General features: G+C 47.3%; 1 protein-coding gene and 1 long non-coding RNA gene across 18 annotated transcripts in view; one reads left to right on the top strand and one right to left on the bottom strand.

Moving 5' to 3' along the window:
- Window positions 1-2,274: 2,274 nt before the first annotated feature.
- Window positions 2,275-17,080, bottom strand: LOC144301097 (uncharacterized). The gene is made up of 4 exons (XR_013367830.1): window positions 17,013-17,080; window positions 13,283-13,435; window positions 6,225-6,266; window positions 2,275-5,532 (listed from the first exon to the last, which is right to left on the bottom strand). It is a non-coding gene; the product is annotated as an uncharacterized LOC144301097 (long non-coding RNA).
- A 140-nt stretch (window positions 17,081-17,220) lies between these two features.
- Window positions 17,221-22,048, top strand: part of TCF7L2 (transcription factor 7 like 2) — a 199,448-nt gene continuing 194,620 nt past the window's right edge. For 7 of the 17 annotated variants that reach the window (XM_077877603.1, XM_077877596.1, XM_077877612.1 and 4 more), the window contains exons 1-2: window positions 17,224-18,007; window positions 18,637-18,762. In XM_077877603.1, coding sequence (XP_077733729.1) covers window positions 17,819-18,007; window positions 18,637-18,762 — 315 coding nt within the window. In that variant the 5' untranslated portion in view covers window positions 17,224-17,818. Of the gene's footprint in view, window positions 18,008-18,636; window positions 18,763-22,048 lie in introns of all 17 variants that reach the window. The other 10 variants (XM_077877594.1, XM_077877599.1, XM_077877600.1 and 7 more) reach the window with 4 other exon arrangements.

Genomic DNA, 22,048 nt, shown 5'->3' with positions numbered 1-22,048 from the left:
GCGGTGGTGGTTTCACCAATGTAGACTTATGTCAAAATTTATCAATTGTACAGTCTAAATACAGGTAGCTTATCATATGCTCAGTCATACCTCAATAAAGATGTTAAAAGTAAAAAACAAGCTGAAAAAACACATAGGATTATAAGAGTCCAATTATATTGAAATACAGCTATCAAAAAAAAAGGAAATACAGCTATCACAATATTTTTAAAAACAATTTGTGATATAATCACTTTAAGTGTTTCCTAAGGCAAGTCTAAGAACTATTGTGATTTAGAATTAATGATGAATATAAATGATATTTTGAGGGTTTCATAACTGTCATAATATGACATAAAAGTATCTGTGATTGGGGTGCCTGGGTGGCTCAGATGATTAAGCAACTGCCTTTGGCTCAGGTCGTGATTTCTGGGTCCTGGGATTGAGTCCCATGTTGGGCTCCTGGCTCAGGGAAGAGTCTGCTTTTCCTTCTCTCTCTCCCTCTCCCCCCTTCTCATGCTTTCTCTGTCTCTCTCTCAAATGAATAATTAAAATCTTTTAAAGAAAATCTGTGATTTCCAGTAGTGTTAAAGTTACCATGGCCAACTCTAAGGAAGCAAAACCAAGAGATGGAGAGAGAAACTGAGTCTCATTCACATCATCATCACTGGAGCAGGCATGCTAGAAGAGCTCAAGTTTAATTTTTATGCCTTGTCCCTTTACCATTGTCTAGTTTTGGCTTGGGGATTAAGGCTAGCCTCATAAAGTGGATTAGGTGATTTCTCGACCTTTTTATATTGTGCAAGTTTGTTTATGTAATATCGGAAATACATTTGGGCCCAGCAGTTGTTTGGAGAATTATAGATTTTTGGTTTTATAAATCATATTTTATGGGATGCCTGGGTGGCTCAGTGGTTGAGGGTCTGCCTTTGGCTCAGGTCATGATCCCGGTGTCCTGGGATCGAGTCCTGGGATCGGGCTCCCTGCAAGGAGCCTGCTTCTCCTTCTGCCTATGTCTCTGTCTCTCTCCGTATGTCTCTCATGAATAAATAAATAAAATCTTTAAAATATATATATAGAAATTATATTTTACTATTCATATTCCCATATTATAAATAATATACACTTGTAACAATTGAAATAATTAGGAATGTTTAGATATGAAGTTAATTTTTTTAAAAGGTTACGTTACTGTACTACTATTACGGTTTGTTGCCCACACTGATAATAGAAGGAAATACTAAATTTCAGTGAGAGCTCAGTAAGAATAAAGACACAATGTTTTGCCTCAAAGTACACAAACCCCTGGATTATGTGCATATCAGAAACCCCTGGGAAGCCTTTGGGATCCACCTGGGGTAGAAGGCTCAGTTCAGTATGAAGAACTCTTTCCAAAAATAGCATTCAGCAGTTTTCTCTTTCTTTTCTCAATAGAGTTGATGGCCTTAGGGAATAATAATAATAATAATAATAATAATAATAATAATAATAATAAAGGCCTGAGCCCTGGGAATAAGTAGCATGCTTCTTTAGGAGGGTACATGGGACATGCTCACTCCACCCCCTTGGCTTCACCTCCAGAATAGATCGCCAGCCTTGGGTTCCCTCCTCAGAGCCATTCCTATGTCAGAGAGGAAACATTTCCTTAATAAAGGCCACCCCCAGCTGCTTCCAGAGAAAGCAAGCCTGAAGTCCACAGTGTGGGCACTTTATCTTGAGGAAATTAAGTAGAGCAGAGTTAAATAGAGCCTGGAGTTGCCAGGGGCCCCTTGGCTTTGGTATGGAGAGAACAGTCGCCTTTGGTTCCAGCACCTTCTATGAGCCGTGATCATAGGACTCAGCCCTCCTGAGTCCTTTGTCTCTGAAGGGGTCAGGTCTTTCCTGTTGAGTTCCCAGTGGGAGCTTCTAGCTTTGGAGCGTAGAGCACAGTTAACTCAGTTTTCCCTCATGCTGCTCATAGGAGCCCTAATTCCCTTTAAATGCCTGTATTTGGCCTGCAACAAGGATTGGACTATTTCCCTGCCCCATTCATGGTCAGGCCACCCTGGAGGCCCGCCTCCCAATAGTCTGTGATCTTCTTCCAGGCTCCTTCTGTTGGCTCAGAGAATACCGTTTGGTCTTGCACCACTCAACTGCCCTCCTTACAAGGTCCAGTAAAGGTTCCTTCCTGCCTCCAGCCTGGTCATCACAGAAGCTCACCTTGCTGTCCCTCCATCAAATCAAAAACACACACCAATGCTGTTAGAGATTCTTGGTACATTTTATTTATTTATTTAAAAATCTTTATTCAACTTTTAGCCATCATCTACGGGCACTACCAAACTTTTTTTAAAAAGTCATCTCTACCCCAACATGGGGGCTTGAACTCACGACCCCAAGATCAAGAGTCCAATGGTTTACCAAATGACCCAGTCAGGAGTCCTTCTCTTCATGTTTAAAGTATTCTCAGAAAAATCTCACTCAGTGTTTCCTTACTTTTTAAAAATACATCAAGAGTTAAGAACCCACATTTGCATTTCAATTCTGTGCCTTTGACCCCTTATTCTTGTAATCTTCCCTTTATTTAGGAAAAGGCTATCTGCCACCCAGGAAGACTTCCTTTGAGAAGAAAGTACTAGGTAGAGAAGCATCATCTGAGTATTTCAGGGTTTTTGCTGGAGGGATTGGGAAGTAAGCTGGTGAAAGAAAGTGGAGAAAAAATACCAGGAAAAATGAAAGAGTAAGGCCCCTTTCCCTACAAGGTCTAGACTCCATCTCTTGCGGAAGTTGTGATCGTCTTGTCTGGGACGAGAGCCATCAATGTTGTAGGTGAATTTTGGAGGGTGGGACTTCCTGGGGAGGGTGGGATATTCTAATTTGAGGTGGTCGGGGCCAGGAAGAACCAGGTAAGGAGCTCTAATCCCCAAAGACAGTCCTAAGACACAAGGAGTCTAAGATACAAGGGTCTTGGGCTGGGCTTGTTTATGTTAAAGGTTTATGTTCTGGACCAGCTTCATAAGTCTCCAAAGGAAAAAAGACCCTGGAATTGAGGTAGAGGCTGCTATTCCTTTACAGACCACCTTCCCCAGTCTAAGAATTGGTAGCTGGGTGTTAGTTATGTGATTGATGATTGATGGGAAGAACTAGTGAGGCCAGCAAAGCAGAATAGTTAGGATGCGATGAGCTACCACAAATCATTCATATTTATCATTTCTCCTGTTACTGATATTTTAGCTACTCCAAGCATTTTTGAGCCAATCCAAGTGACTGGACAATGGATCTTTGCCACCACTGACTTGGCTGGAATGTAGGCTCTTACTTGGCACAGGGATCTGCAACTCACAAATGATCCAGGTTTCAGGCTCTCTCTTTGAACCTCCAGCTGGCAAAGGACTAACTCTTGCGAGTATGCGCTACATCTTCCTGCCCAGACTCTGGAGGACAAGCATCAAGCCCCAGCCTTAGATGCAAATCTGAGTGGACTTTGCCTCTAAAGGGAAATCTATGGAGACATGGTGGTGGAGGCAGGAGGCATAGGTGGATCTGGACAGATCACACACTAGACTAGGAGCTCTGAGAAAATTACCACCTGAGTCCTGAGTTCAAATTTTAAATTCTTAGATTAAGCACAATGCCCTGGCACATGGGAATATACTTAGTGATTCTTTATTGGATTGAAAGGAACTATCTAATGAAGATATTAGCAATTATGAACATATGTTCTGTAGGATTATGAAGCTGGGAAATAATTTTTAAATTAATTGGATTTTACATACGATAGACAAAGAAATAGGCCCAGTAACTCTAAATGGGAATAATAAAATGAAAATGCTTTTAGAAGGTAACATAGGAGGATATCTTTATGACCTTGGGAGAGGTCAAGATTTCTTAAACAGCACACACACAAAAGTAATACTCATATAAGTTAAAAGCTTCTGTCCATCCAAATGTACCATTATGAGAATGAAAAACAAGCCACAGATAGGCAGAAGATATTTACAAAACCTGTGTTTGACAATGGTCTTATATCTACAATATGTAAAGAATTCTTACAAATCAACAAGAAAAGACATGCCATTTTTTAAAATGGGTAAGTCTTAAACAAGCATCTTACTAAAGAAGACATCTAAATCATCAATAAGCATGTGAAAAGATGAGTTATGAGGGAAATGCAAATTCAAACCATAAAAGGGAGGAAATTGACAATACCAAGTGATGCAGATGGATCTTTTTGTGCATTCTCAAATATATTGTTTCAACAAATTTGGAGAAATTTGGTACTGTCTATTAAAGCTGAACAGATGTATACCCTGATGTCACAGAAATGTTACCCTTAGGTGTATACCTAGTAGAGAGGCATTCATATATTAACAAAAAACATGTACAAGAATATTTATAGTACTCCTCCTTATCTTGGCTAGCAACAACCTAAAAGTTCATATTCATTGTATATGTATATGTTTACAATATATGATGAATAAACTTAGATTGATTACATATCACAAATTTGCTTTCCACTGTAGATAGGGTGCTTGGCTGGCTCAGATGTGGAATGTGTAACTCTTGATCTCAGGGTTGTGAGTTCAAGTCCATGTTGGGTGTAGAGATTACTTAAAAATGAAATCTTAAAAAAAATAAATGTGTTTTCCATTGTATACAGTAAAATATTGTATAGTAATGAAAAAGAATTATGGCTACAATGTTGTTTGTGTGAGGGGGGGAGAGAGAGAAAGAGGGTAAGCTTTATTTAAACTCTCAAACTCTTATAAGTTTGCATAAAGTCCTTTTCCCTACCTCAGAGATGGCAGAAACTTTAATGAGAGATCCACCCCCCTGCACAATACAGTGAATTTAATGTCTGGGCTCCTCCCTTCGGGGGAGAGGAGGTCATACTACACACTTTTGTAGATACCTCAAAGATTGTTTAGCACGTGGGTACAGAAAGGATTTTGTCCAATTTCATGCTGGCTTAGGATACTAAAGGCATTAAAAAAATGGACAGGGAGGTAGTCTGGGACAGATGGGCAGACCATAGGTGTGGGCTCAAGTCCTTGTCAACAAAGGTAGTTGATCCTGGGTGGCTTCTGGGGTGGCTGAGGGCAGCCTGAGTGCTCAGGCTGGGCGGATGCTGCTCTGGTAGTGTCCATCTACCCTGTCCACTAGCTCATTGTTCTGGAACCATAGCTGGATCTCCTCTGACCCTCCTTCATGGAGTCACTGGTGTGGACGATGCTCTTGCTGAGGTGGATGCTGACATCCTCATGATGGTGCTGGGGGCAGCCTCAGCTGAGTCACCACATTGGCCCCACCACATTGGCCCCACCACATTGGGGCCTTCCCAGACCATGGCCACCATGGGCTCAGATAGCAGATGAGGGCTGGATAGAAGGGCTTCCTCTTGTAGGTCACCGTGGTGGTCCATTCCCAGGTCCAGAAGGACCCCCTGGAGTTGGGGCTAGCAAGCAGGCTCTGGCCATGACCCTCAGGCGTGTACCAAGAGGGCGTCCATGTCCCTGATCCCAGGCTGCTGGCTGAGTACCGAATGCTCCTGCTTCGTTGTTGAATCTCATGCACCTGTTAAACAAAAGAAGCCAGAAACAAAAGAGTGCATACTATATGATTCCACTTCTAGGACATACAAGAGGCAAAGCTAATCTAGAATCATAAAAGCAAGACTAGTGGTTGCTTTTGAGGTAGGATTGCCAGATAAAATACAGCCCACCCAGCTAAATTTGAATTTCAGATTAAAAGCAAATAATTTTTTAAAGATTATGTTTATTTATTTGAGAGAGAGAGACAGTGAGAGAGAGACAGAGCATGAGCTGGGAGGTGGGGATGGAGGGGGAGAGGGAGATACAGACTCCCTGCTGAGCAGGGAGCCAGACATGGGGCTCAATCCCAGGACTCTGGGATCATGACCTGAGCTGAAGGCAGCCGCTTAACCTACTGAGCCACCCAGGTTCCCCCAAAGGAAATAATCTTTTATTTTAAGTATGTCCTAGGCACTATTTTTATTGGCTAAATCTGGCAACCCTCCATTGGAGGATATTGACTTGGAGGGCACATGTGGATGGCTTCTGTGGTTTTGATAATATCCTATTATCCTAATCTAGATGGTAGTTACATGGGTGTATCTATTAGTAAGAATTCAGCAAGGTGAATTTTATGATTTGTGTACTTTACTTTATGAATGTTGTCCTTCAACAGAAAGTTTTAAAAGTTTTACTGGAATAATTTATGAAAGGAGTCCTGGGTTCAAATCATACCATTTCTAGTCCAATTTTTCCAAGTCTTGGTTTCTTCTTCATCTGTAAAACAGAAATCATATTTTTAAAGATTTTATTATTTATCCAACAGAGAGTGAGAGAGAGTGAGCACAAGCAGGCAGAGTAGCAGGCAAAAGGAGAGGGAGAAGTGGGCTCCTCGCTGGGCAGGGTTCCTGAAGCGGGACTCATCCCAGGACCTTGGGACCATGACCTGGGCTGAAGGCAGACGCCCAACCAACCGAGCCACCCAGGTGCCCTAGAAATCATTTTAACAAGACCTATCCTACTACCTGCCCTTTGTGCAAGAGGAAGCGGAAGTGCTGAGAGGTGAGATACCTCGTTCCAGGCAACCCAGCTGGTGAGTGGCTCTGCCAGGTTCACACCCATCATTCTAGAACCCACGTGGTTCACCTCCTCATCCTCCTGCTTGCCTGTTGCAAAGGGCTCCTAAAACCGTAAAAGGCTCAATAAATGTCAGACTTGACTTATAATTCTTTAGGGCAGGAAATTTTAATAAGAAGTTCAGAGAGGACTGTTGACCATTGAACAACATGGGTCCACTTAGTTGTGAATCTTTTTTTTACAGTACAGGACTGTAAATGTATTTTCTTTTCCTTATAGCTTTCTTTCTTTTTTTTAAGCTTTATTTATTGAGGGGTGCCTGGGTGGCTCAGCCAGTTAAGCGTCTGCCTTCAGTTCACGTTATCATCCTGGGGTCCTGGGATCCAGCCTGGCAATGGGCTCCCTGCTCAGAAGGGAGGCTGCCTCTGCTTTTCCCTCTCCCTCTGCCCCCTACTCACCGCCACCCCCATCCCCCACCCCCACCCCCGCTCTTGATCTCAATCTCTCTCTCAGATAAATCAAGAACACAAACATGTGTGAGCGTGAGTGGTCTGGGGAGGAGGAAGAGAGGGAGAAGGAGAGAGAAATTCTAAGCAGACTCTGCACTGAGCCCAGAGTGGTCGTGGGTCTCAAATTCATGACCCTAAGATCATGACCTGAGCCAAAACCAAGAGTCCGACAATTAACTAACTGACTGCACCACCCAGGCACCTCTCCTTATAGCTTTCTTAATAACATTTTCTTTTTTCTAGCTTACTTTATTGTAAGAATACAGTATACAATACATATAACGTACAAAATATGTGTTAACTGACTTTATGTTATCAGTAAGGCTTCTGGTCAATAGGCTATTAGTAGTTAGTTTGGGGGGAACCAAAAGTTAAACGTGCATTTTCTATTGGGCGTGGGAGGTCAGTGCCCCTTACCCCTTGCATTGTTCAAGGGTCAACTGTATATGCAAAAAAAATTGTTTTAGATTTTTATTTATTGAAAGAGAGAGAGTGTGTGTATGACCAGGCAAAGAGGCAGAGGCAGAGAGAAGAGAAGGAGACTCCCTGCTGACTATGAAGCCCAATGCAGGGCTCGATTCCAAGATCCTAAGATGATCTGAGCTAAAGTCAGCTGCTTAACAAACTGAGCCACCCAAGTGCCCTGTATTTGCACAATATTTAGTGTGAGCAGGTGAGAAAGCCTTGAAGCTAGCTTGGGATTCTCAGAGGGGTCTCTAACACCATTCTCTAAGAAATGGAAGACCTAGCAGAGCCTCTGATCTGAAAGAGATGCTCCAGTCCAGAGTAGCCAGTAACAGCCTTGACTGTACCGAACACCTGAAGTCCTTTCACCTGGAATTCCTCCTCTTCCCTTTTGACCTGGCTTCCTCCTTTCTTTCTTCTCTAGGCACACCACTTCTGGGGGGCCACCTCTCCATGGCCTCCCTTCTGAAAGCAAGAGCCTGGGGTGAGAGGGTGGCAGGCCTCCCTGATCCAGGGGCGGTGCTCTAGCTTAATTAGTGTTTACAAAGGGCTGCGTGTTATTAAATCACCAGACAATGGAGATGGCCTTGGGGGGTTTCTGAAATCTGTCCTGCTGCCCTTCCTTAATGGGTGGTAGGGATTTGCTTGAAGGGACAGAGAGAGGAGGGTGACTGGGGACACTCTTATGGAGGGGCTGCCCCTCCCGATGGATAGCACCACAGAGAGATCCTAAAAAGTCTTCCCTGCAATTGTCCAGCTTATCTTTGGTTTGAAAGCCACCATTCAGGGATCCTTGGGTGGTTCAGTGGTTTAGCACCTGCCTTCCGCCCGGGGCGTGGTCCTGGGCTCCCTGCCTGGGGCCTGCTTTTCCCTCTGCCTGTGTCTCTGCCTCTCTCTCTGTCTCTGTGTGTGTCTCTCATGAATGAATAAATAAAATCTTAAAAAAAAAAAAAAAAGCAAGCCACCATTCCATTGTTTTGACTGCAAGTGTTTCTTCTCTGTACAATCCAGCTATCTTTGATTAAGAGGGATAGAATAACACTTAGAGCTGAGGCGTCCTGAGCCCTCTTATGGTGCCAGTTCGGTGCTGAATCCAGGCATTTGATCTCCATCTGGACATAGGGGGTAGGAAGCAAAATCTGCCCTTGACTGAAGGCCTCTGTGATCAAGGCAATTTGACATTTTACTTCATGGGATCCTAGTAATAACATGCAGATGTAGGTCTTATGTCCCCACTTTCTAGTTGAGTAAAGAGAGTCAGGACAATTTTTAGGTGGGCCCCAGGGCTCACATTTAGACATGGCGGAGCCAAGATTTGAACCCTTCTGGAAAAACCAAGATGTCCTCTTGTGAGGGGCATAGTTTTTTTTTTTTTTTATTATTTATTTATGATAGTCATACAGAGAGAGAGAGAGAGAGAGAGAGAGGTAGAGACATAGGCAGAGGGAGAAGCAGGCTCCACGCACCGGGAGCCTGATGTGGGATTCGATCCCGGGTCTCCAGGATCGCGCCCTGGGCCAAAGGCAGGCGCCAAACCGCTGCACCACCCAGGGATCCCGGGCATAGTTTTCACCAGAGAGTAGAAGTGCCCTGGTGTAGAGAAACTCCCCAGGCCATTCTGAGCCAGCCCCTGGTTAACTAGAGGAAGGCAGAGACGCTCAGAGAATTGACTTACTAAAATGATTGAGTTGATCATATTCCTTCCAGAGAGGGAGTTTGGTATAGAGCAGTGGTTCTCTACTGGGGGTGATTTTGCTCCATACCTTCCACCCTCAGGGGACATATGGCAATTTCTGGAGACATTTTATACTGTTAAAACTGAGTAGGCAGTGCCAATGTCAACTAGTGGATAACAACCAGAGATGCTGTTCAATATCCAACAACATACAGGACAGTGCCATACAACAAATAATTATTCAGTCCGATACATCATCAGAGCCCAGGGTGACAACCCCTGGCACTGTTTTGGGGTCGGGAGTATAAGGAATGGGATAAGTTGAGGAGAGAGCCCTGGACATCCCAGAAGCATAAGTGTGCGTGTGCGTGTGCGTGTGTGTGTGTGTGTAGGCTTGAGGACAAATGTTATCCACTTCACAGTGTAGCTGAGGGCTGGGTGTGAGTTCTACATTAAAGGAGACTATTTATATTTTTGCCAAGATCCTCTTTATAACCCCAATATATCACAGAAAAATCGTGAGGCTAATTCTGTTGTTGGGTTGACCCAGGAGCCAGTGGCAAAAAAAGACCTGGACTTGGGAATCAGGAAACTTGAATTCCAGTCTTGGCCTGGCTATCACCAGCCATAGGATGCTTGGTCAGCCTGCACCTCTTGGACTCTCAGTTTCCTTACCTGTCAAGTGGGTTAATTATATTTGTCCTCTCTACCTCACAAGGTGTTGTGAGCAGCAAGTAAGACAATATATGAGAAAGGGTTGTAGAAAGACCGTCCCCTTTAACGAACAGAGGATGCCACCACTATGAAACCTGCAGGCAGGTCTCTGAGCACCTTTTGGGTGAATGGGGTTATTTATTTATTTATTTATTTATTTATTTATCTGGGGGGAGTGCGCATGCATGTGCTTGCAAGGGGGGAGGAGCAGAAGGAGAGGGAAAGAGAATCTCTAGCAGACTTTTTTTTTAAGATTTATTTATTTATTTATTTATTTATTTATTTATTTATTTATGATAGACATAGCGAGAGAGAGAGAGAGAGAGAGAGGCAGAGACACAGGAGGAGGGAGAAGCAGGCTCCATGCCGGGAGCCCGACGTGGGACTCGATCCCAGGACTCCAAGATCGCGCCCTGGGGCAAAGGCAGGTGCTAAACCTCTGAGCCACCCAGGGATCCCCTCTAGCAGACTTTTTGATGAGCACAGAGCCCAATGTGGACCCCGATATCATGACCTGAGCTGAAATCAAGAGTCCGACACTCAACCACCTGAGCCACCCAGGCACACCCAGATGAGGTTAATAATTAATTTTCAAATTAAAGGCATGAAATGGAGTCTTTTATCATACATGTGCTTTGACATAGTCTCTTTGAGAGTAAATTTGACAAACAGAGGTTCAAAGTGATATATTAGATGCAATGTCAGCAACAACTACCTTGAAATATCCCCGGTTTGAGGGGGTTAGAATGCATACAAGAGAGAAGGAGAAGGAAAGTCAAGGCATTTACTTCTGAAAAGCGGGGGGGAAAAAAAAGCATTACCTTCCTTTGTGATTGTGCAAATAACCTGTGCCCAGTTGTCAAAACCAAACAAAACCAGATAGCATAAAAAAAGCATAAGAATGAAAGTCAAAATTCCATGTCTAGAAAAGAAAGTGCTGTTGACATTTTGGAGCACATCCTTTCAAGTATTTTTAATGAGCAATTTCACTTTTAAAAAAAGAACTCTACAGTACATGTTGTTTTTTAGCCAGCAAAAAAAAAAAAAAAAAAAAAAACAAAACATGAACAGCCAGATCACATTAGAAAGATGCTTCTCTTACAGAAGGGTAGGCAAGGTTCCTCCAAAGAACAAAAGGCTGAAAGTCACTGACAGCAGATCCTTCCCTAAGAAATGCCCATCAGGCTTCTAGATAGTCAGCACCTTGGCTGTTGGCAGTGGGGGCGGGTGGCAGGGCCTTGCAGAGCTAGGAAGGTCTTACAGGCATATATAGGCACCATCACTCAGAAGGCTTCCTGCCCCCATGAACGCCCGCAGGAAAGAGAAGGGAGAGTGGGTGGGGCCCCTGCTGGCTCTTCCCTGGGTTTCTCCCAGGACTTGGGTTTCTCCAGGAGCAGAGCCCTCGGCTGGGTAGGAGCAAGAAATGTTTATGCCTGTGCTACCAACAGACGTCAAGAACCCGGACCATCGCTAGAAAGCGTGGGAGAATCAGTGTCCAGGGTACACACACATAGAGAAAGACTATGTTTCTAAGCCAGGGGTTGCTAGGAGGGGCACCTGTGCTTCTTATGGGGTTTTGAGGTCATTATAACCTCTCACTCTTGGCATCCTGGAACCTTTAAGAAATAACGATTAATGCCTTCCCTCCTGCTCTAGGTATTTACAGTGTGCCCTCAGGCTACCAAGAAACGGAGTTTGCTCAAGATGACAGTCAACCGGAAAACCTCTCTCTGGCTGAAACTTGTGCTGCAGGCTGTCGTCTATACTGCAATCCAAACTCACTCTGGACCATGGAACTCATCATTTATCCTTCTTCCTTTTCCCTGTTCAAATGAAAGTTTCATTAGGAAACGTAATCCATGAATGTCATTGGAATTTACAGAAACAACTGGGGTTTTTGTAAGGGAGAAGGAAAGGGAGCCGATTCCAGTCCAGTCTCAAGGGATTCGATCAACGGAGATTTAGTCCTTCCTCAAGGACACACTAGGGCTCGAAGCTGTTTGTAGATTCCTGGGGGGAGGTTGGGGTACCAAGCCTGAAGTCTTCACACTCTGGATCTGGAAGTCTCCCTGGATCCTTCACCTCCTTTATCCCATGATGCTCTTGGCCAGAAGCAGGTGTGCCAGCCTACACCTAGATAAGTTACAAGGGGAACAATGGTATTGTCCTTTCCTGAAATTTCACCTGCTCTGTCCCTTGAACAGATGTAAACCACCTTGTGAGATTGCTGCATGCTGGCTGACATTGTCTTTGCCTCAGTTTAAAGTGCCCACGTTTTTGTGGAAGGTGCTTGGATATGCGTGACATTTCCGAACATAACAATGGGCTTGGGCCAGCAAGGATGCTTTGTAAGAAAGGATAGGGTCACTGAAGCTATTTAAAAAAGAGAGAGAGAAAGAAAAGAAAACCTCAGGCATTTTAATATGTTAAATACAGACCCAATTATTAATTCTAAGGACTTCTACAAATCAACCTAGATGAAACTTTTTTCACCTTTTTCTGCCTTTCCCCCTCCTTCTCAGAAACATTTAGACCTACCCTATGGCAACGACTATCGGGAAGTCTCTATCCTGTATATCAGGGTAGCACAAATAATTCAGCATAAAGCAGCCCAGTTCCTGTAGCCTGGCATTAGGATAAGTATATCTTAAGAAAGTTCTTATGCAGACTTGGCTTCAGGCAATAAAACGTCATAGACGTATAACTGTAGCAAGCGAAATTTCTAGGGAGCAAATTAGGCTGAAAACATCTTCTAGAGACGGCTAGAAAGGAATCGTACACCACCCCAAAATAAGGCAAGTTATGCAGTAAATGTTTCATTTATTGGCCTTCTTCCATTACTATTAGGGTTAAAAGACATCTTGTCAATAAGAAAGGTATATTTATGGAGGACTGATGTCTTTCGAAAGGCTGCTCCTGTCACAAATGCCTATAGCGGTAGTGATCAGCTTATGAAGGCAGATGATGAAACTCTGTACAAATGCATACATCTCCCCATTAACCCTTGGATCATCAGGCATTATTGTCACTTTATTACCCAAACCTGTCATTAGCTGAAGCAAGGTGATCAAGCCAGGCGCTGCAGAAAAATGCCAGAACAGAATAGTGTTCCTCAGGGTTTCAAGAGGAGGGTATGTGCCTTTCCATGTCCCTTGACAGGATCATTGGGGAAAAATAAAAGGATGCCTGTGAAGTGGCCCTTTTGTGCCTACCCCTTCCTCCTGCTAAAATTGAAAACTCTCAGAGGTGTCCAATTTTGAGTGTTCCTATGTTGGCTAAGGGAGTAGCTTTCCTCAAGGTCCAAATAAGGAACCATCACCCACGCAGAACAAAAAGCAAACAGAAAATCTCACAGTGGAAGCAGGACTTTGGCTTCAAAACATTTCCCCATTTTATAGCTTCCTTATGTTTTCAGATTCTTTTTTTGGCTTCCCTCAGTCAGCACGCTCCCTGCATAGATAAGTCCAACACAGTGGGTAACAGATCATCCATCTTGGAACCCGGATCTTTAAGGAAAAAAAAAAAAATCACATGGAACACATATACACACCGCATACATGTACAAGTCACCGTCCAGGGTCATTTAGTGGAATCTGGCTGAGTGATTGGGGGAGCTGCGGGTGCTTGTCAACATGTATTCTCCACCTCTGATGAATCTGAGCAGACTATCCTTGTCTTTCCCAAATTCCAAAGCCAAACTTCCAACATGCTTTGTCCCCTGCTGGTGTGCTGGTGAACTTCTTAGCATAGGTGGGGTGTGGGCTAAAACTATGGAATCATGAGCCCCTTGAGTGTTGAAGAAGGACCCAGGGACATACCAGTCCAACCACCTCATCTGCCAGGTGAGACAGTTCTAAGAGGACACAGGTAACAGTTGGCCAATTTCCGCCATCCCCCCCATCAAGCACATTCCCATATGCTGGAGGGTACCCCCATTCCACCGTGGCTCCCGCATGTGGAACCAACGCCTGAAGAATGATTTATATTAGCTGAAATCTCCTTTTCGCACCCCCCCCCGCCCCCCGGCAGCAGGGATGGAGAAGGAAATATCCCTGGGAAAGGTGACCTGTTCACTTTATTTTCAAGGTAAAATGCAGACTACCAATATCAACACGTGCCCATAGGGATTTAATAGAGGGACAGCTGGAAGGGAGGAGAAAGCAGAGGAGTGAAGATGCAGAAGTACAGCAGGTGAGGAGAAGCAGGAAGAGACAGAGGCTGAGGCATAGTCTCCTTAGAGTTCAGGACCTACCTGGGCTGGCCCCCCGGAATGGGCACCAAAGGAAGAGGTCACAGCTTTTGCCCTTCCCTGCCTGCCTCCCAATATGCAAAAACCCCTTGGCTCAGGCCAAAGTCAGAAGGGGTCTGGTTCCCTCCTGGTGTTCTTCGAACCCCTTGCTATCTGGGCAAAACTCATGGTCCTGTAAACCAGGAGTCATCAGTATCTGGAGAGAGAAGTTGCCTCAGCACCTGGACACAAGCCAACTGTTGTTTAAGATTTCACACCAAATCTATAAAATACATGTCCGCGTTGTGAGCCAACCTGACTTTTAAAAAAATGTATTGTATTACCCTGATTTTTTGCTAACTGCAATCCCACATCCTCTCCCTCCCCCACCTCCCATCCGGGCATCACCTGAAGCCCTTTCAGAGGCTTGGGGGTCATCGACCCTCTGAGATCTCGCGGCTCTCCCCAAGCCTTTTAATGGCACGAAGCAATGAAATTAGATGTGGCACGTGTGCTATCATAGAATAACTTTTAATTGCATAATTAAGTCAGAGATTTAAAGAAGGAAAGATTCAAGAGTTTCCTTTGAATGAGAAATATTAAGGATATGCCAAAATGGATGAGGTTACTAATCATTGGAAGAAAGCCCTTGGTATTTACATATGCTAAAAAATGCAGGCCAGGACATTAAAAACAATAAGTTCATGCCTTAAAATTTCCACTCCGTGTATTTATGAGCTTTTATTATCCAGGTAGTCCTATGGAGGACATAGAAGACCTCATTAGCCAACTTAATTCAGATCAGGGTTAGATTAAAAAAAAAATACCACCGCACAGGACAAAGAAATTGCCATAAAATTGAGTTACTATATGAATGTGTTCCAGTTTAAGTAAATAAGCCCTTAACACAGGCTTTAGGAAAGTCTACGCTGTACACAGACAGACTCAGGCACACTAGGTATGCAGGTGACAATTAGCAAGTGTGAAAAGCTATGGTCATTCGCTAAATGTGTAAATCTAAAGGCAACCAAGTGAAAAGACCTACGAAAAGGAAACTGTTAAATCCATTTGTACATGGATTTAACAGTGAAGCATTTCATTCTTCATGTTTTTACTCGGTGTCTTGAAATAATCCCCTTTCTGTCTCCACTCTCCCTCTTAGAAACTGTGCCCGCCTTATTTATTTATGAAGTCTGAAGGTTAGTCCTACCTGCTGAGACTAATTAGCCCTGTGCTTTGTATCCTATGCAATCCTGTCTGATTAAATGTACACATTTGTTTTACTTCTTTTCTGGCTCCTTCTCACTGTACTTCTGATTTTTCTGATTAATATTAAAGTTGGGAGTTACAGTGATTCTCCTCCGTAGGCCCCCCTCCCATATTATTTTGCCTGCATCTTCACTCTTTAGTGTGCTAATGTGGTTGTGAATTTTTCCCAGTGCAGGGGAATTCACTGGCCTTGTCAATCTTGGTATCATTATTTTTAGTAGTCTTCTTTCTGAGACCTTAGCCTATAAAACAGTTTTGCTGAAACCCAAACTCTCTAAATATTACATGGTAAATTTGCTTTCTTTTAGAAATCTCAGGTACTGATGGGCCAGTTGGAATGTATGTGAGTTTTTTTTTTAGGGATTGGCGGGATAATTCAGTACATCACGCACTGTTCCTAACTGATAATTTGCTAACTCCTATTGATTTCTTTTCTTTTCTTTTTTTGGTCCTCCTTTTCATGTTGTAGTTTCTGGTCCACCTCTCATTGGATATTTGCAAGAAAATGAGTGTTCCTGCTCCATCACCCAGGAAGACTATGTTTTGGGAGTCAGGCCTTTTCTTCTTTAACATAATTCTGTTCCCCATTTTGTAGCAAATCTGCTCCCCAGGCGAGTGCCTAAAAACAACAATACCTGCCTCAAACCCCAGGCTTTCCACCTCCTCCCTGAGCTCTTTCAGCATCAGCTTGGTTAGCAATTTCCTGCCAGAGCCATCTACATCTTGATTATTTGGCCAGTCTTTTGGGGATTTCATTTCACACCCCCTTGGAGAAAGACTCCAGTACCACTGATCCCCAGGGGTTGGTGAACTTTCAGGTTTTATTTTCCCTGGCGGTGTTAACGCCCAAACTTTTCACCTCCAAAGGCAGAAAGGACTTTGAATCCTAGCTCATTTCCTACCACCTCCAACGTCAGTTACCAAAGGAAAAAAAAAAAAAAAAAAAAAAAAAAAAAACCCAACCACCACACTTTACATCGAAAAGAAACCACGTAATTTTCCTTAAGGATATTTTTAATGCCCCTGACACACACTACAGTTATTTGATTGTCTTTTTGGATACAATGTCATCTTGGTATATTATTCTGGTGAGATTTAGATTTAACGAAATGACTTGCTATTAATAAACAAAAAGGGGAGGGAGACCTGCTGGGCTAATAGTTTCTTTCACTGCAGATGACCAGAACTTTGCCCAGCTCCCCACTTCCCCAAGCTCTCTGAAAAGTGGAGGGTTGATCTTTCTTTTTTTGACCACTTCTGTTAGATCCCCGCCCAGCCCAGGGTGGCTGATTTCACTGCTGGATTAACCACTAAGCACCCCCTCCCGTCCCCCCACCCCCACCTCCACCCCCATCCCTTCCCCACAGTACTCTCCTCCTCCTCCTCCCACCCCCCTTCCTTAAGACTTATTTCTAATATTTCCAAAGTGCACTTTTTCTGGGCCTCTCCCCATCCCCGCCCCCCAAGTGGGCTTTCCTTCCGCCTTCCTCGGCTCGGATTCCTGCCTCGGTCGCCACCCCCTTCCCCTCCTCTCCCCCTCCGCATTGTCCTTCCCCAGCCGCCCCCTCCCGGAGCGAGCCCCGTACCCTCGCCGACTCGCGGGCTCGCACCCACTCAGCGCAGGCCTCTCCCCCTGCACACTCCTCCCTCCGACTCCCTCCCCTCCTCTCCCTCCCCTCCCTCCTCTCCCTCTCCCGGCCCGCCCGAAAGGATCATTGTTGGCCGCCCCCGCCCCGCCCACCCCGGCTGTTTATTTATGCACACGTCACCCGCCCGGCCCCGGCCCCCCCGGCATCTCATTAAGCGAGTGTGTTCCTCTCGCCCTGTCAATAATCTCCGCTCCCAGACTACTCCCGTTCCTCCGGATTTCGATCCCCCTTTTTCTATCTGTCAATCAGCGCCGCCTTTGAACTGAAAAGCTCCCAGTCTAACTTCAACTCACTCAAATCCGAGCGGCACGAGCTCCTCCTGTATCTTCGGCTTCCCCCCCCTTGCTCTTTATATCTGACTTCTTGGTTGTTGTGGTGTGTTTTTTTTTTTTTTACCCCCCTTTTTATTTATTATTTTTTTGCACATTGATCGGATCCTTGGGAACGAGAGAAAAAAGAAAACCCAAACTCACGCGTGCAGAAGATCTCCCCCCCTTTTCCCCTCCCCTTCTCCCTCTTTCCCTCCCCAGAAGAAAAAGACCCCAAAGCAGGAGGAAAAAAAAAAAAAAAAGTTCACCTTGACTCGTCTTTTTCTTGCAACGTTTTTTTTTTTTTTTTTTTTTTTGGGGGGGGAGGGAAGCAAACTTTTCGGGGGTATTATTATTATCATTATTTTTTTTTTTTTGGCTTTTCTTCCTCCCTTCATTTTTCTTCCAAAATTGCTGCTCGTGGGTGAAAAAAAAATGCCGCAGCTGAACGGCGGTGGAGGAGATGACCTAGGCGCCAACGACGAACTGATTTCCTTCAAAGACGAGGGCGAGCAGGAGGAGAAGAGCTCCGAAAACTCCTCGGCGGAGAGGGATTTAGCTGATGTCAAATCGTCTCTAGTCAATGAATCAGAAACGAATCAAAACAGCTCCTCCGATTCCGAGGTAGGAGAAGCCCCTCGGGCTGGCGGGGTCCGGAGCCCGCTCCCCGGGCCGGGCGCGGCGGAGCCGGAGGGCAGCGCGGCGGGGCCGGGCCGGGCGCGGGCGGCCGGGCGCGGGCCGGGCCGGGCCGGGCACCGCCCGCAAACTTGTAACCCTGTTTTCTCTGCCCCCCCCACCCCCACCCCCACCCCCACCCCCGGACCCCCACCCCTGCGCTCCTCTGTCTCCCCCTTCTCCCCCACCCCTCTGCGTGGCGTTTGCCCCTCGCCCTCCCCACCTCCACCCCTCCGGGAAGGCGGAAAGACGGCCTCCGCCTCGCTCCGAAAGTTTCCGAGATAAATCCCGGGAAAGTTTGAAGAAGGTGAGTACGCCCCGCGCGCCCCGCAGCCGCCCCCGCAGCCGCCCCCCGCCGCCCCCCCGCGCGCCCCCCGCCAGCCCCGCGCGCCCCGCCCCCCCGCGCCCAGCCCCGCGCGCGCCCCGCCGGCCCGGCCCGGCCCGGCCCCGGCCCCGCCGCCCCGCGCAGGCCCTGCCGGGGGCGCCCCCGGACTCCGGGCACTTTCTAAAAAGTTTCTCCTCGCTCTCTCCCCCCCGGCCGCGGCCGCCGCCGTCCCCTCGCCGCCCCGCCATGTTAGCGGCCAAGAGGCAAGATGGAGGGCTCTTCAAGGGGCCCCCGTACCCCCGGCTACCCCTTCATCATGATCCCCGACCTGACGAGCCCCTACCTCCCCAACGGATCGCTCTCGCCCACCGCCCGAACCGTAAGTGCCTCCGCGCGCGGCCCCCCCGCCCCCGCATGCGGCCCCTGCCCTGCCCCCGGCCCGGCCCCGCCCCCTCCCCCCCCCCCTCCCCCGCCCCCCCTCGCTCCCTCCCCGCCCCCCGCCCTCCTCCCCCTCCCCCGCTCCCCTCCCCCGCTCGCGCCAGGCGGCCCGAAACTCTCCAAACTTTTCTGCCTTTTGTGGACTGGATTTGTTTGCACTTCGCCATGTTCTTGCTTTCAGTTTGCTGCCTCGTGATGTTGGGAACCTTCCTTTCCAAGCAGGGCTTTGTTGGTTGGTGGGAGGGCGGGCCGGGGGGGGAGGAGAAGAGAAGACAACTTTTTTTTTTTTTTTTTTTTTTTTTTGCGCTCTGAGTCCCCCTCCCCCTGCGGCGGTGGTGTTTGTTTCTTCACCCTGGGAAGAGGACTGTGTGGCTCTTTCTTTGCGCCCTCTCCCTCTCTCTCCCTCTCTCTTCCTTCCCTCTTCGGCGGCGTCTTGGGTTTTCCCCGGTTAACCCCTTGGCTGCCGCCGCCGGGCCGGGCCGGGGCCGGGGCCGGGCCCGGGCCGGGGCCGGCGGGCTGCGCCCTGCGCGCGGGCGGACCGCGGTGGCCCCGCAGGCGTTGGACGCGGAGCGGGGAGCGCGCGGAGCCCGGGGCCCTGCAGGAGCGCCTCGGCGCCCTCGGCTGCTGCTTTATCGAGCTTTCTAGGGGCGTTCGCTGGCTCGCAGCCCCCTCCCCGCCCCTCCCCCCAAGGTCACGCTCCCCAGGCCGGCGCCCCTGCACACTCGGGGGGCCCTGGGCTGCCTCTCTGCGCCGCAGCCCCGCGGGGTCGGGAGCGCCCTGGGCGCGGTGGCGGGCTCGGCGGCCCGGCGCGCTGGCTGCGGGCTCTCCTGGGCCGCGCCGAGCGGGGAGGCCCTGTGACCGGCCCCTCGGCGTGAGTGCAGCCGGGGAGGGCCTCCTCCGAGCCGCTTCGATGCATTTCTAGGGAATTTTGGTGCCTCGGGGTTTGGAGCCGGGTCTGCGTTCGCCAGCTTCCAAGAAGGCCCTCAGTGGGCCCTGGGGGCGCAGAGACTAGGGTTTGCCGGCCCCAGGGGTGTGCAGAGGGTCAGGGAGGCCCAGGGCGCCTCCCCTTCACGGGAGTGGGCTGCCGCCCGCGGGCCACCCAACTTTGGGGGCCCCCAGGGCGGCACCGGGTGCCCGGCTTCGCGGGTGCTTTCCCGCAGCTTGCGTTCCGCGCCCACCCCCGACGTTTGTTAATAGGGCGCATCCCCTTTCCCCGACCGGCCGCTGCCCCCTGCCCTCGCCCTGAACCCCTCCCTCAAACTGCCCCCCTCCCCTCCACCACCTCCCCTCCAGGCCCCCAATCCCACCCTTCTCTAAAAAGCCTGGATTGCCAATCTCTAGAAGCAACCCTCTGGACATTTGTGCCTCGTTTCCCGGGATTGTCATTTTGCACCTTTTCTGGTTTTGGTTTCCCCCCACTCCCCCCCCCCCCACACTCCTTATTTACACACACGACTTCTGTATTTTTCGGTAACTCGAGGTAGCAATTTGAAATCCTGTATCCAGTGTTCAGCAGCCGTGGATTCGGTGCTAATGGCCGAGCGAGGGCTTGCCGGTCGGGAGCCGATCCGATCTACAAGTGTTTTTAAGCATTAAAATATTAACTATCAGGTTTTACTTGTTTTTTGGGCCTGGCAAAAAAGGGCAAGGGCATGCTAGACCGGTCATTTTTTATGGCTAGGAAAGAGAAATAATTATCCCCCCCCCCCCCCTTCCCTGTACCCAGGCTTCTGCAGGCTTGGGAAGCTGGTAGAGCGGTTCAGCCCGACCTCCTCCTGCAGGGCCCGCTCTCAGGCCGCAGGGGCCGGGCTGTGGGGTTGCAGCTGCAGGGAGAGGCTCTGTCCGGTTTCGTAGTAGAGCTCATCTTAAAACCCGAGCATTCGGCTCAGAATCAGAGGGTTTGTGTCCCAACCAACCCGACCAAGCCGCATTCCAAAGTAACCCTGAGAATTTCCTACTCTCCTCCCCTCCCCCTTCGATGGATTCCTCCCTGGTATTATTTAAAAAACCCACTTCGCCATCAGAAAGGCCATCTGAATGTTGAGCCTTGATGGCGGGCTTCTTGGCCTTCTTGAGTCTTTTGCAAACTCCGGGTCTGACCCGCTGGCAGTCTTGCCATACTGTCGCCTGAAACTTGAACACAGTTGTGCTGTGCTGTAATTAGGAAACAGGGAAATTGTTAAAGGCAAATAAATGATTTCCCGGTGCGAAAAGGAAGGCTCCCAACCCTCGGTCCCCTTTGTGGGCATTATAGGAATAGACCGCTCTAGTTATTTTAATTGTGGACGTAGCGGGTGGCCTTGTGCTGTGACATCAGATTGAGTAGGAGAGGACATTTCTGAACTCAGTAGGCAGTTTTGAGATTTGCATGTCAAACACCAACAGACATCTTTGTGTGTAACTGCCCCTTCCTCCTTCCTCTCTGTTACCTGGGTTAGGCTCTGTGCTCCAAAATTAAAGTTATTTATTTAGGCCAGTAAGCAGAGCGATAGAAATGGGGACGGGAGGCTGTTGCGTGTCACTCCTGACGTCTTCGATCAGAGGGCCGGCTTGCAATTCCAGATTTGATACAGCTGCCGAGGGCATCTATAGGCAAGATAGGGGTCTTTTCATGCTCATCTGAAATTCTCAGTGCTTCATAGAGTGTGTTTTTGAGGGCAAGGTGTAAAGACAAACTAGCTGTATGCTTTCTTCTTTACCCGACCCTCCTTGGTGGTGGTGTTTTTGCTACGGTTTCTGTTCCTTATTAGTGTACCTGTGAGCAGCTGCATCCTTTAAAAAAGCCAACTCTTTGGATCCCTGATTCCTGCTTTTCTATTTAAGAATGTAAAGAATTGAGGAGTATCGTTAAATCAGCTATGATGAATAATACATTATCTCAAGAATAATGCTTTAATTGCCGAAGACGCCGTAAAGCTCGATAGTAATAATTTTATTTTAAAACGACAAAGCTTTCTGCATAACATTAATTTAGTCTTTGATACAGTAATAGGAATGGCTTTTAAAAAGACAGATTCGAATACAAAACTACATTAGGGAGAGAGATCTAGTGAAGTTGATGGGAAGTGATAGAACAGCAAATATTAGAACTGTGGTAACATTTGTATACTAAAGATAAGAGTATTGTTACCATATTAAAGTTGATAGGAAAAAGTAGTTTCACGGTTCTTTCTCCCTCTTGCCAAAGGAGAAGTAGGAATAGGGTGGTCGGGATTCTTGTTAGGTTT

Source organism: Canis aureus, chromosome 29 (genome assembly GCF_053574225.1).
Source record: "Canis aureus isolate CA01 chromosome 29, VMU_Caureus_v.1.0, whole genome shotgun sequence".
NCBI classification, from domain to species: domain Eukaryota; kingdom Metazoa; phylum Chordata; class Mammalia; order Carnivora; family Canidae; genus Canis; species Canis aureus.
This window is presented reverse-complemented; position numbering and strand designations above follow the sequence as displayed.